This window comes from Triturus cristatus, chromosome 7 (genome assembly GCF_964204655.1).
Source record: "Triturus cristatus chromosome 7, aTriCri1.1, whole genome shotgun sequence".
Taxonomy (NCBI): Eukaryota; Metazoa; Chordata; class Amphibia; order Caudata; family Salamandridae; genus Triturus; species Triturus cristatus.
The window spans coordinates 1,362,489,234-1,362,504,220 of record NC_140590.1 but is presented as its reverse complement, the minus strand read 5'-3'; the positions used below and the strand labels follow the sequence as shown (position 1 = coordinate 1,362,504,220).

Below are 14,987 nucleotides of genomic sequence, written 5' to 3'. Positions count from 1 at the left end.
GTAAATTGCAATAATGGGCTCTGTGCGATACTTATTGAAAGCTCACTTTTTTCTTTTTACTATTGAGGCATGACGAAAGAGAGCTCGTAAATGAAATGTTGAAAAAAGGTGAATCTGCGGATCTGCTTATATTTTTTGGGGAAATATTTTTGTATTGACATTTTCGTATTACAAATACAGATTGCGTTACAATACATGTAATTTGACTTCATTTCATGCATATTGCACCATTGGACATTGCTAAACACGTATCCTGTATTTTATTCAATCCTTCCAATAAACAATTTCTATGTATAACTGGGATGCAGAACTGGGATAGTGTTCATGGGACCTAGGGTATATGTATCGGACGGGGTATCAGGGTTGGTACGAATCTCGCTTGCTGGTATGTCTGAGTGCTGCTTGTGGGGGGAGTTTGGACCATTATAGCCTATCTACGTGTCCCGTGATGTTTGTGGTGGTATTGTCGAGCAGCGTTACGTATTTGCTATAACAGGAGAGCTGGCGTGTGTGCTCCTGGTCGGGGCTTGTGATTGTGGGTCCACTGGGGAATGTGGGGAACCGTTCGGGTCATCGTGTGCTGGTGGCTGTTTGAATAGGTGCAACAATAAGGTCCACTCCATAGAGATGGGGTGCTTGCGTATCCCCTTCACCTCCTCCTCCCTGAGTGTTTCCTCCTCTGCTGCCGCCCATTTGTGTACTGCTCCCACCCATGCCATCTGCGGATCTGCTTATATTTTACACTTCTTATCTTTGAGGATGAAGGTGGTGGCGTAGGGTTGTAAATATTTTACTGTAATGATTTCAATTAATCGTACAGTTAATAAATAAATTACGCAAATTCAGCATTTATATGGCTTGCTGATTATGTGCATGCTATTTGCACAGGTTAGTTGGCGACTAGTTTTAGTGTAGTCAAATGTATGTAGATTTTATGATTATACATTGTCACCTGAATGTTTTATACGATTATATGTGCAATAGCAACTTGTATTCAAAATGCTGCTATTTACAAAAATGTTTTCTGCAATTGGGGTGGGGTTCCGTTTCAATATTGCCCACTAGTTTTGAATATGCTGTGTATGTATGTGAATGTGAGGTGTAATATCTTGTAGTTAGAAAGACACTTCAGTATATGCATTTGTAATAAATGTAGACACTTGGAAGTACTAAATTTGCTTGAGACAGATTTAACTCCATGTTATCGTTGTTTTGATTCACCAGTTTCTAAAGAATGTTTTGTAACCTGAACATCTCAATTTACATAATAAAACACGCACCACGTGATCCGTTCCTTTTCCCTCAAACACTACAGGCATTGAAATGAGGTGTGGAAAAGTGATGAGTAACAACAAACAGAGTCTTTACTGTAGACCAAAACGCATAAGAACAGCAATAAGGAAGCAAGAAACAAAAATCCAAGTTTCACAGAAACAATTAACTGACGCACTTAAAGACTTTTGCAGCTTCTCTCAGTGTCCGGTAACCGCCGTGGTGATTAATGTCCAAGGTATTACCTGAAAATACTTAACTTCCTGTCAAGTCAGGTGTCAACTTTAGCTGAGCCAACCTCAGCTGATGTGACAGAAACCCAACCAACAGGTACGGCAGGGCGCGGCGCAACCGACATGTGAGCGCTTTTCAGTCAGCCGGACTCTGAGCGGGCTGGCCGAAACCGACCGTGGACGGACTGCACACGCCCAGCGCTGGCTCTGTCACTTGTGTTTACATCCGGAGAGTAGCGCGGGTTTCATGAACTGGCTGCAAACTTTCCAGCGGCCGCCGAGCTGACTGCGCGCAGCGTCCCCCGCAGGGTCTGGGTGTGTTTTCAGACCTGCGCGAGGCTATATTTCAGGGAGATCATTTGAAGCCAGTAATCATGTTCCATCACGAGGCCGCGAGGCGCGTGCAGAGGAGCCCAGGACAGCTCCGGAGCCGCGTGGACGAGCTGAAGAACCCCTGGAGGCAGGGCTCCCCCTTGACTCTCAGCCACAATGAGTCCGCCAGGCTGGCCACCGATGCCCTCCTCGAGCAGGGAGAGGAGGGCTATCTCCGCGCGCTGGCAGATGAGAAGGAGCTGCCCTTTCTGTCCACCTTGGACATCGAGTATGTGCATCGGAACGCCAACGTTAGCAGTCCGGCCGCCCTGCAGTCCTCGCTGTCAGTGGAGGGCCCGGAGGAGGACGGCCTGTCCGAGCAGACATCTGGCACCTACTTCCCAATGATGTCTGACATCGAGCTGCCCATGCTGGAACTGGGCTGGCCCGAAATCCCTCTCATTACCAAGCACAGCCAGACAGAAGTGACGGTCCACTTCCAAAGAGACAGGTCCAACAGCATCAAGGATTTACTCAGGTCGCTTATAAGCAAAGCAAAAACTGTGAGTACAGAACACACACACATCTGTTTAACAACTCGTGGATGCTAGAGTGCCTATGGCTGTAAGAATACACGCTGTCAAGTAGGAGTCTTTCTCTGAGCTTTCAGATTTTCCAGTTTCACGCCTGTAATGAGGAAATTAGAGATGGGCTGTTATACTGGGATTGCAGGTTCTCATGTATTATAATACAATTTAGTTAAAAACGATGGATTTAGGCCCAGATCTCTGTAGGGGGGGGGGGGGGGGGGGAGTTTGACATTTTTAAACATTCTGTCCATTAATTGCTCTTTTTGCATTTGTCACCCCGAGTGTGACTGGTATTCCCAGACGTGGGCCCCGTGCTCTCAATGCCACTGGAGTCAAGCTAGTCTGGCTGATGAGGGGTGAAACCCCAAAACCGGTCCAAGGATGCTTGTTTCCGGTCCAGGGACACATAGCCCAAGTTTTTTTTATTCTGGTGGTTGTAGTTCTTTCTATTCCATTGTTAATAGGGTCTACAAGTCACAGATTACAACAAACAAACCTGGATTAGGTGAGCTATTCACACATAGATCTGGGAAATATGAAAGGACTGTAATAAATATCAGGGAACGTTATGCAGAGTAAGATTTGTCATATGCTGTGCTGTCAGATGTTTGTAACATTGTACCACCTTTAATATTATGTAATGGAACTGCTTATGTGTTTGATTATTGTTGGTGGGTATTGCACACATGCCACGAGTGATCAAGAATAGAGGGAAAGCTCAATATTTTATTTGGGAAGCCATGATGGGATAAACCCATGGGCTGGCTGCTGCTAGAAATTAAAAAGTTTTAGCAGGGCACTCTAGCATTATAACTGTGCATTGGTTTACCTTAAGAAAAAAACTATCAGTTCAAGTTGCCTGATGTGATATCTTAGGTCAATTATCATGAAGGCTTAACTTTTATATCCGTCAAATGTTGTCACTACCTTGCAGGTTGCTCACCTTTCATGCCGGGTGATTATATATTGGATAAAGTACCCACTGCTGGACATTATAAGGATATTTCAAGTTAACAAAGAGTTACTCTATAAGGCCATGGAACTGCAAGGCGACTTGCAATATCCTTTTAATGTAGGAAACACAGTAGTTTCTTCCTTCCTTATAAAAGTGGTCACACCATCACCCTTCCCACAAACTGCATAAATCATTGGATCTTGCTAGACAGCTTAGTTACAAGCATAACAAATATTAGTCCAATTTAATGTAAGGCACACTAAAAAAGTTTTTGCTCATAATGTGTAGAAACAAGCAAAGAAATTCCATGTTGCTGTAATGGCCTATAGTGTGCAAAAAATAAGCATATTGCCATACGTCTCTCCTTTCTGGTGAACAGTTCATTTTAGGAATAGAGATCATACAAATGAAAAGCCAGTTCTCATTTTTGTTGTTAGGTCTTGCTTAATACAGCCCATGCGCTGTCACTTGCAAGACATTGTGTTAACTGAAAGGGGCTTGGATACTATTATTTGTCTTCATTTTCACTCTTTTTTGTTGGTTCTTGAATGGTAAGCGCATGTTGGTTTCACTTTCACTTCATTCGTTTCTCTCTTTCCTTGAGCATGGACCAAGTACTGATTGCTTCTTTTTGATTAGTGTACTTTCACGGCTTGTGCTGGAATGTAGGTACTTTTTCTTTCTTTTGTGTGCTGCTGTACAAAATAACTAAAATAAAAAGAATTGACAAATGTAATAGAACTCACATATGAGCGACCTATTGGTGTTACCATTGCTTGTTTAAACTGCAGCTGTAATTATTCACTCTGACCTGCCTTTTGCCTTGGCTGCTGCCTGTTGCAGCCGGCATCACAGCTTCACAACTCAACTGAAATAAGTTATAACAGTTCAACAGCGATGTCATTTCGCTAGTACAGTTGACTAGAGACATCACAACTAGTCTGTAATGAGGAAATTAAAGATGGGCTGTTATACCGGTATTGCAGGTTCTCATGTATTATAATACAATTTAATTATTATTTTCAGGTGAACATAATTGTACAATAGATAAATCTTCGTGTCCAAACTGTTCTCTATTCACACGGGGCAGACCCATCTAAAATTACAAAAAGCATTTCCCCACAGCAATAGACATTTTAAATTCATAGATGTTTATTATTTTCACAGGTATTAAAACTATCTAAATACTATTAATTTAAACATAGTAATTGATCATGTCTAATTCATGCCAGTACTGTGAAGTGCACAGCTTGATGCAGCGTATTCCTTTATAATGGTCGTTAATACCACCTTTTCTTTGAAGTGATGGCTCATGTCTCTCTCTACTCCGTATGAAATATTGTACTGGCTCATCACACTAAAAACCTAACCTTTCACATGCATCCTGATTTTCAGGACTGCAACTGACAAACATAAATATCTTTCTTCTTTGCCCCCCTCTAATATCCTTTCCGGCTTAATGCATTTGAGTTAAAGGTGGAGTTTGTCCACTATTGTGGACAAAGAATCCTTCTCCTTTTTTTCAACTTTCTAATGTTGGGAGGCACATTATTTTATGACCAGTGATAGCTAGTAGAGTGTGTGATTGAGTGTGACTCTATAGAAAAAATACTTGAGGAAAAGTGTTTTGAGTAAACTTTCTCCAAAAACCTGTTTCCTTGATTTACTGAAAGTGAGTGGCATTCCTACCATGCCCAAACCATTCTTGACACTGCCTTTCACGTCAAAAACTTCCTTGCAGTCTTTTTTACTCAGGATCACATAGACCCATATGTCATTTTAAAGGGGGGAATCCCTGTTTGCCAATCTTCCATCTCCCTCTATTACCAATCGTTTCCTGTTGTGTGGGGGTGCACATTATCTCCTCCTTTCTTTCTTCAAGCCCCTTTTGATTCTCTAACTGATTTGTTCTCCCTTTTCCATCAATGATGTTATTTCTTTCATCCCATTCTTCCACCCCTGCCTGTATTATGGTGGTGTGGTAACAGAATATCGAATTCCAAATATTGTTTGGAAAAATATCTCCCCATTGGCTTTGAAAATAGAAAATATACTCCCTGTGGGATGATATTTTTATAAATGAAAATATAGACACAATATTTTTGTCACATATTAATTTTACCTATGATATTCTGACAAATCACCTTCCCCGCTACCTCTACCTATACCCTAGTTCCTCTTTCCCTGCCTGCAGATCGGGTGCTTTTGGCCAGTGCAACAATGGCACTGAAGAATGCAAGACAGCACCGCAGTGCCTGTGCTGTGGCTGCTGGACAGCGGCAAAAGTGTGCATCTGTAATGTACTCTGTACACTGTCCGTGGACTGAGGAGCTAACTCAAAGGGAGCGAGCTGACATTCTTGTAGCATCTGGGCTTTGTGAGAGGTTAGTGGAGGAAGGGAAACTGAGACGGTGGAAGAGCTGTTATTCCGGTCTACCTCAATGTAGACGATGAAGTCACCCAAGCCGATGGCAGTGTGTGTATAGGCAGTAACCACTGACTTGGACTCTTCCACACAATACTTGTGAACAGCCACTGATTGAGCTGATCAACAGGAGAAGCTCTTATCAGATGTAGGAGACAGAGTGAGTCATATTCTGAGTATTGATGTGGAGGAGCCCCCTAATTGTGAAGAACAAAGAAAGCAAACAACTGTATAGACAGATTCTGGAGACTGTAGTTCCATTGGAACTTGTGGAGCTCTTCAAGGGCAAAACAAATAGGGGAGGGATACGACTGAAGCTCAAGCAGTGCTGATCAAGAATAAGCTACAGTGGACACTAGAAAAGAAGGATCTTCAGCCAATATTACCTACTCCAATAAAAAAAAATATCTATGAAAAGGAGGGAAAAAGAAACGGTGAAACTGTCATTAAATTGTCGGCTGGTGTGCGTAAAATTCTTAAATGGTTTGAGCACTAAAGATTTTGACCTATCTAAATAATGTTCTTCTGCTTCATACTTTTCATCTGACCTACCTGAAAAAAACAACTCCACTGAATCAGGTAACGACTCCCTATCTACTAAAGGCTCTGATAAAAGCTCTTATAATTTATAATACACGTTGCAGAAACAGGATAAAGCACTAACTAGACAATTCAACAACACCAGCACCATGGACATGAAATGGGATTATATAGCTACACATATCATTCCTGCAAATGTCCAGCAGGAGGTAGAGCCCCTACGGTTAAAGAAAAAATCTTTATGGGTAGACCTGAGCCAATTTGGAATTCAATATATCAGGTGATTATGGTGCTTAGGGAGGAGACACACTTATACATTTAGAGTGAATAAACAGCTGCTTGAAAACTCCTAGGGGCTGGCCATAAAGTACCAAAAGTTTGTTAAAAATAAGATGAAAAAGTAAATAGCTAGAGCAAAGCACATTGGCATCACACACACACACACACACACACACACCATTGTCAGGGCATGTTAACCAACTAAAGCATATTCAATGGGAACTTGAAGAATTTGAGAATTGACAGCGCTGTAATAACCTTAGAATCCTGGGCATTACTTGGGATGCTGAAGAGGTGAATCATAATACTTTTATTGTTGGTTTGTTCTAAAAAAGGGTTCCTAGAATTGGGGGACTGGGACTGAAAGATCCAATGTGCACATTGTTTTCTTTTGTTCTTTAAGCAAGCTGGTCATACAACTCATGACACGACAGGGAACCCTGGAGCAACTTTTTTGGGTGAACTTTCTGCTCAGGCTAAAGATTTTTGAAAAGGCTAGATCTAAAGCAAGGTTTAATGTAGCAAGACATACATTCTTTACAAAGTGTGACTTTCTCTATATAACAGTAGAAAGGAGACATTGTTTATGGCAGCTGGCCATTCCAAGTCAAAAACTACAATGTCTTTTTATTAGTGCCTGCACATCTCAAGGTGATGAAGTATTCTAAAGTGTATATGTTTACTACAGAGATCAAGGCTAAGGAGTTATTAGATAATTTGTAATTGAGCAAAATATATCCTATTTGTAATTGCTTCTTATGGTCGTAGGGGTGGGTAGGATTTTCAGAGAGCCCCAGCCTGTCTGTTGACCGTTGTGGTTGGGGGACTTCACTCATTGGTGATATCCCGTCTACTGATGTCGTCAAGGGGGTATGCATAGGGATTCATTGGGAGGGGGTTGGATTAGTTGAGGAGCAGGGGTGTGTGCATATTAAAAAGGAATGCACATTTTAGAAAATGGAGTGGAAAGAATGAATATTCTAAAGACAGCAAGCGGTTTCAGATAAAGCTGTGGTGTAGAGAGTCTTGCAATTATATTGAATATGGGTGGATTAAGAATATTGACATTGAATGTGAGCGGTATGAATCAGAGGTCTAAACAGAAAATGTTAGTAAAAGAGCTGAATGTTTTTAAATATGATGTGATAAGTATTCAAGAAACATGTTACTTATGATGACAGAAAATAAATATTGGTTATTAATTGTTGGGTTGAACATGGCAGCAAGCGTCCATAGATGGTGTCGTGATACTATCATGCCAGAAGAAATACAAGCTGGTTAAATGGGCCAGAGATTCTAAAGGTAGATCAGTGATAGTACAATGGGTGGATGCGTGCATAGGGGAAAAATGGGTGACTGAGTACATGAATGAAGAATGTTAGCTGACTGGATGAGTGAGTGCATGATGGAGTAATAATGTGTTTGTGAGCGCATAAATGGATTCCTTGGTGAATGAATGCATGTGTGGATTGATGTAGCCCATCTATAACATGGACGCGGTAATAAATTAGTTGTAGCTTACTGAAAAATAAAATGTTCACAGTGTCAGAAGGCAGCAAGAGTATGGGTGTATGTAGGAGGAGCGGCCAGCTGAAAGTCTCATTCTCAAGAGTCCCATGTGTCAGAGGAAGGGCCAGTGCTGGGTGACTTGCTTTCTATGTATGAAATGATCTGCCTGTTGCAGTTGCTGCAACTGTGATGTGGGTTTCTTGCAGCTGTGACAGACTTGCCAACTCACAGGTTGCCCACCGTGCACCACATGGTATCGGCTTCCTTTTCAAGGTTACCCGGTCAGGAGCCGATATCACAAGGTGGCAGGGAAGACGAGCTGGAAAACACTACGCAAAGTCTTCAGTGTCTTTGAGCATCAACGTCCATCAGGGAGTTTGAAAACACCCCAGGACATTGACACCAGCCTCAGCAAGCATTTTTGTTTTTTGGAGGGTCGGTTGGAGGGGTGAAGGGGGACATGTGCTTCTTAGGCAGTTCTTGGCACGAGACCCCGCTAACTCTCCATGTTCGCACAGTGAAATATTGTTTTAAGTTCGCAGGTCTGCTGTGACCAATTGAAAGCGCCGCAGCCACGGCTCCTGGATAAATCAGCAGTAACTGCTGTTGTGGTATGGTTTCTTCAGGGCAGCTATGCATGTTTGATCACCACAGCCAAGACCACCATGAACAGTTCGTGATTTAGCCTGTTGCCTCAGGCGCTCGCAGACATGGAAGGTGTTCTAGATGATCGATCCCAGTCACCCCCAATGTTTGGGAAGATCGGGTGGGCTAAGCCGCCTAACTCAAACACACATGGACTCTGTGCCTTGGCCTCTTGCAGAGCCGCAATAGTGGGTCTCTTGCTCTCCTTCTTCAGGTTTCATTTGATCATTCTGCTCTACTCTACTGCCTTTTCTTCTCTGTGCTCAGTGTGTAGCCCGTGCTAGAAGAAGGAGTTACATCACAATTGTAAATGTAGGAAAACAAAGCATTGGCAACGTCAAACGTTTAGACTTGTGTATGATGAAAGGTTGTTTGCTAGACTGGGTAATAAACAACAGCAGTAGGAACTTGTATTGGTATTTAAATAATGTTTTCGAAACGGAGAGACTGATAGGGACCTGTCTCAGCACCTGCTTTTAAGGAACTGCCGGTGCTCAGCATTGGAAGGTCCCAGCCCACTTAATGTCCTGACTGTATTGGTATTTAAATAGACATTAGGGCTTTAAGTGGGATGAAAAAACTGGGGGGGTCTCTCAAAGGGGCGTGGTCAATGTAATTGAGGGCGTGGCTTTAAAACACGGAAGCAAAAAATCTGTATTTTGCTGTTTCTGTCATTGCATCCAGATATATGATACAAGTCACATCATACCTACAAGTCAGGACTATTGACTTTGTCAATGGTTGTTAGTTGCATAAGATAAATAAGCAGCAACTATGGCTTGTACATAATATTGAAAAAACTTCCACTTAAAGCCCTGGTGACACCACGACAATGTTGCTGCTCCTGAGTTTCAAAAAGAGAAGGGAAATCCAGAGAGAAAATGACTCTCCTTAAAGGATTTCCCTTCCCCTACAACTCACCTGGCATGACGTCATGCCGTAACTTCTCCACTAGTGAGAAGTGAGCAGTGTGAGCAGGCGACATCGATGTGCCTGCGTCACTGCAGTCCGCCTGTGCCAGGGCACAAAACAGAGCCCGATAGAGACCCGTTTCGAGGCCTCCTTAAAACAACTGCCGGTGCTCAGACCCGGTGAGAACCGGCCCACTTAAAGCCATGCCTTTACCATATCTCTAGATCGTATCGTTAGGTAGCATTTCCCTATCCCTGTACAGGATTGCTACTCAAATAGTGATTTCCGTACGCTTTGCGAGGCCTAAAACACCTTCTCGAGGGTTGCGTAAGTTCCATCTGTATTATTTATATAGCGCTAAGTAACCCAGGTTTAGATACACACGCGTTCTGTTTTCCTGAATGTTCTGCGGCTGTATGGTTGAAAGCATGTTGGTTGTATTTTGTCGGGTGACTTGTGTGAGGTTGGAAGCAGAGTAGCTGTGTTCATCGAACCTCAACCAGCACATAAGCGTTGGTGTTGGGGAAAGTGTAATATATATGTACATAGCCACACATGCAGGTGGTTAGAAGTAACACATGTTTAATTACCCACACGTTGCATATGTTGTACCTCTAGTGTGTGTGTGAGAGAAAACCTGCACGCCTGTCTCCAGTCCTGTAAGTGGTCTTGGTGACTTGGTAAGCTGCCGATGATGACGTGTGTTGCAAGTTAACTAATATTGGTAGACACCTCTTTCTGTTAAAAAGTGAAAACGATCACGTCCTTCAGGGGTATCAGGAGTGGACACTCCGCTCGAGCACAAGGAACATGGATGGAGCAGGCAGCAACAGGCAGGATCCTTCCCCCACGCACGCAGAGTAGGAACAACAGGGCAAGCATCGCTCGTACACGCAAGCACGACATGGGAGTCGGCAGTGCTCGTTTCCCTCACACACAAGAATGATATCTAGGTCTCTTATCTTTGCCAAACTGTTGCTGACTCGCCATTTAGCACTACAGTTAGATTCACGTCTATGTGCGCTGTGCAACAGTACTGGAAATAACAGTGTAAAAAGGCCGGCTTTTCCTGAATAATGAAAAGGGAGGCGTAGAGCCGATCACACGGCACTATCAAACCATGATGCCTGCAGTCACGCAGCCACGTGCACACCTGGGACGGGTTCACGTGTCTTTGGCTTGCTGTCGCTGCAGGGTAGAACAGACTCGGCGCAGCCAATGGGAGAGGAGTGTCTGCACGGTATGTGCAAAGGCGGCAGTGTTCCATGTTCAGACAAGGGAGTGGAGACCGTAACAAGGGGGAGACTCTGGCAGAACGCAACACAGCACAGGGCGTGTGTAGGGATGAAGAGCCAGCTCCGGCATGCCTGCAGCACATACCGGCCTCCGTGATCCATGTGTGATGGCGGCACCGCTCACCAGAGGCGCAACTAGAGCCAATTTTCGGGGGGGGGGGGGGGGGGCGGGGGCTAAGAAAAAGAGTCGGGGGGGGGGCTGAATCTTTAAGCAATATGCAGAGTGGAGCTGCAGGGGCTCTTAGAAGAGGTGAAACAACAGCAATGCCTCATTAACATGCAAATGGTATTTTAAAGACCTGTGAAGTGCTCGGGTGCGGCTGTGAGTGCCCGCGAGGCTGTCTTATCCCGGGCTGCCACACACGACGGGGGGGCTGAAGCCCTTTGAGTCCAATGGGTGTTGCGCGCCTGCCGCTCACAGCTTTACTTTGTGTTACCAAAACTCCATCCCTGTATGTGTCCAACAATACCGCAGCTACCATTGCACAGCGGCTAACTCGATTTGCACAAATGGTTTACTGTGCCCTCCGGTGCTTTGAATGAGCACTTCCGCATCTGTGCATTGCAGCGGAAGCACTCCTTTTTGGGTTTATGTGAGTGCTGCACAAATAAATGGTTGTAAGCAGGTGCAATGACAAAACTATACTTCATAACTGACTGTTGAAATCAATCGATGAATGGTGATTGTGGCTGATCAATATCTGAATTGCACTTACAGCAATCACTTGCTGAGTGGGCAGACTTTTACTCCTCTCAGGGAAGATCATAAAATCTCTGGATGTCCGTATGCCTAGGCATAGATCGGTCTCTGTGCCAGCTAATATTCACAATCTCATGGGCATCAACAGGCCAGACAGAAAAGTACATATTTCTCCTCCTTCTAATGGGCAGTTAAGCTTCGTACACTTAACCGCACCTTTACTCTCAGGCCATATTCAGACTGCATAGAAATGAGCTAGGGCCTGGCTTAGAGCCCTGCAGACAGTGTAAGGCATTTGTGATAAGGCGGATGGGTATCGGACGGTTGCAGCGCCAGGAGGCTCCGTCAGGAGTGACAGTTGCGCTTTATAAAACTTCCTTTTCATTTCATTTCATTTCAGGTCACTTTTTTTAGGAGAAACCCGTTCCCAAACTCTGAATCGCACCCTCTATTCTTTGAAACCGATGAGTGACAATAGCTCCAGACATGCTCCTCTTCCAAGGCCCTACCTCCGTGTCATGCTCTGGGTAAAACAATGGCGGTAACTTCCTTTCACCGCAAGGTTCTGAGTGAGCCTTTTATGCTAAATAGTGTCTCTTGTCTTGATGAGACATGTCTTGGATTGAGTATGTTGGAAACCAATGTCATTTCCATTGCAGGCGCGCATCCCGGGATGAGACAGCTTCCCGGGCACACACAGCCGCACCCGAGCACAGGTCTTTAAAAGGCCATTTGCATGTTAATGAGGCCTCGCTGTTGTTTCACCCCTTCTAAGAGCCCCTGCAGCTCCACTCTGCCTATGGCTTAAGAGATTCAGCCCCCCCCCCCCGAAATTTTTTCACTCCATGAACAAGAATGGGTGCCTCACTGTCCACACGTGCAATGGAGACCGCACCTGGTTGCTGTACCAGTAGATTGGCTACATTCCTGTGCATTGGCAAAGTGCCAGAGTCCATGAGTGACAGTTACAGTTCACAAATGGGTAAGGAATATGGGCAAACTGTCAGTGAACGACATCGCAACTATTTGCTGAGGAATGCTGTACTTTTACTCCTTCTAAATGTAGATTGTATTAGCAATATGAGACAGCCAAACTGTCTTTAGGAAGACAACGAAAATTGGTGTGGAAGTTGAGAGGATCTGCCAGAATTAAACTGCTCAGTTTGTGTTAAAATGAAGTGTACAAACCAAAGCATGGAAACAAGCCGACTGCAGAGCCCTGGTAAGGGCTAGACTGGTCTTGAGTAGCTTGTGTTCCGGATCTGACCTGGCAGTTCAGGCTGGACTGTTTCCATTGGAGCAGGGCCAGAACTGATTTGCATATGGCTAGGTCCAAACTGAGAAGGTATGGGGTGCAAAATAATGATGCATTGGGATGCGGCCCCAAGTAATTACCAGTGGCAGATATGAATTCAAGTATTCCACCCATCACTTTTTTTATACTATAGTTTGTGCAAAAAGGCTCATACCTTCACCATTTACAAGGAAGCAGGAAATGTTTAAAATAGCACTGATTCTGCAGAAGCTAGCTAGGGTGAGTGTAGGAGGGATTTTGCAGGAAATGTTACCAGAAAAATTAAAATAGAGGAGAGCCAAAGGTGACTTACATTTGGTTTCCCTAAAATACTTACAATAACTATTGAGAGAGACATTTTCTCATTCTCAAAATCTGTGGATATCAGTAAATAAGGAGTTTTTAAAAATGTATACACGTACTTTGACACGTGTCTCTCTAGTCACTCAACAAAAACTCCTTGGCTATGATTTCATATACAATATGGCCAGTTATAGTAACATACTTATTACTTATAAAACAAAACGTCTACTCTTTGGTACGGTTTACCTAAAAATAACAGCATAACCTTCACAGCAAACGCACACGAGCTTTGAAAACAAGGAGAATTAAACTGTGAGTGTCCCTGATGGACCTCTCTTTTTATATTTTGGCAAAAAAAATATTGAATTTGATGTTGAGGGTTCCCTGGGCACGAAGTAGCTGAATCTGTCACATAATTATTTGTTCACCATTTACAAGGAAGCAGGAAATGTTTAAAATAGCACTGATTCTGCAGAAGCTAGCTAGGGTGAGTGCAGGAGGGCTTTTGCAGGAAATGCCACCAGAAAAAAATTCAAATACAGGAGAGCCAAAGGTGACTTACATTTGGTTTCCCTAAACTACTTACAATAACTATTGAGAGAGACGTTTTCTCAGTCTCAAAATCTGTGGATATCAGTAAATAAAGAGTTTTTAAAAATGTATACACATGTGTCTCTCTAGTCACTCAACAAAAACTCCTTGGCTATGATTTCATATACAATATGGCCAGTTATAGTAACATACTTATTACTTATAATATAAAACGTCTCCTCTTTGGTACGGTTTACCTAAAAATAACAGCATAACCTTCACAGCAAAAGCACACGAGCTTTGAAAACAAGGGGAATTAAACTGTGAGTGTCCCTGGTGGACCTCTCTTTTTATATTTTGGCAAAAAAAAAATATTGAATTTGATGTTGAGGGTTCCCTGGGCACAAAGTAGCTGAATCTGTCACAGAATTATTTGTTCACTATTTACAAGGAAGCAGGAAATGTTTAAAATAGCACTGATTCTGCAGAAGCTAGCTAGGGTGAGTGCAGGAGGGCTTTTGCAGGAAATGCCACCAGAAAAAAATTCAAATAGAGGAGAGCCAAAGGTGACTTACATTTGGTTTCCCTAAAATACTTACAATAACTATTGAGAGAGACATTTTCTCAGTCTCAAAATCTGTGGATATCAGCAAATAAAGAGTTTTTAAAAATGTATACACATGTGTCTCTCTAGTCACTCAACAAAAACTCCTTGGCTATGATTTCATATACAATATGGCCAGTTATAGTAACATACTTATTACTTATAAAACAAAACGTCTCCTCTTTGGTACGGTTTACCTAAAATTAACAGCATAACCTTCACAGCAAACGCACACGAGCTTTGAAAACAAGGGGAATTAAACTGTGAGTGTCCCTGGTAGACCTCTCTTTTTATATTTTGGCAAAAAAAAATATTGAATTTGATGTTGAGGGTTCCCTGGGCACGAAGTAGCTGAATCTGTCACAGAATTATTTTTTCTGGAAAGCATGTCTCAAGTTGGTCATTGCTATAGCAGAGGATTGATCCCGTAGGCCAATCCTGGATTTAATGAATTCCTTCACTTCCATTTGTCAAATTTTAATGGTGCAATATCGTCCGGTTGCAGAGTGGTGTGTTTTTGGTGTGGCCGTGCACAGTTTGAACAGTGGGTGTGTTGGACCTGGCCCTCTGCAGGGCCATTCCCAAACT

At 43.2% G+C, this 14,987-nt stretch overlaps 1 protein-coding gene across 1 annotated transcript in view; it reads left to right on the top strand.

Moving 5' to 3' along the window:
- The first annotated feature begins 1,525 nt into the window (after positions 1-1,525).
- The window catches only part of SACK1C (scaffolding CK1 anchoring protein C), a 224,833-nt gene continuing 211,371 nt past the window's right edge, over positions 1,526-14,987 (top strand). Inside the window, exon 1 of the mRNA XM_085619074.1 lies at positions 1,526-2,380. Within this exon, the coding sequence (XP_085475200.1) occupies positions 1,880-2,380 (501 nt within the window). The 5' untranslated portion in view covers positions 1,526-1,879. The remainder of the gene's footprint in view (positions 2,381-14,987) is intronic.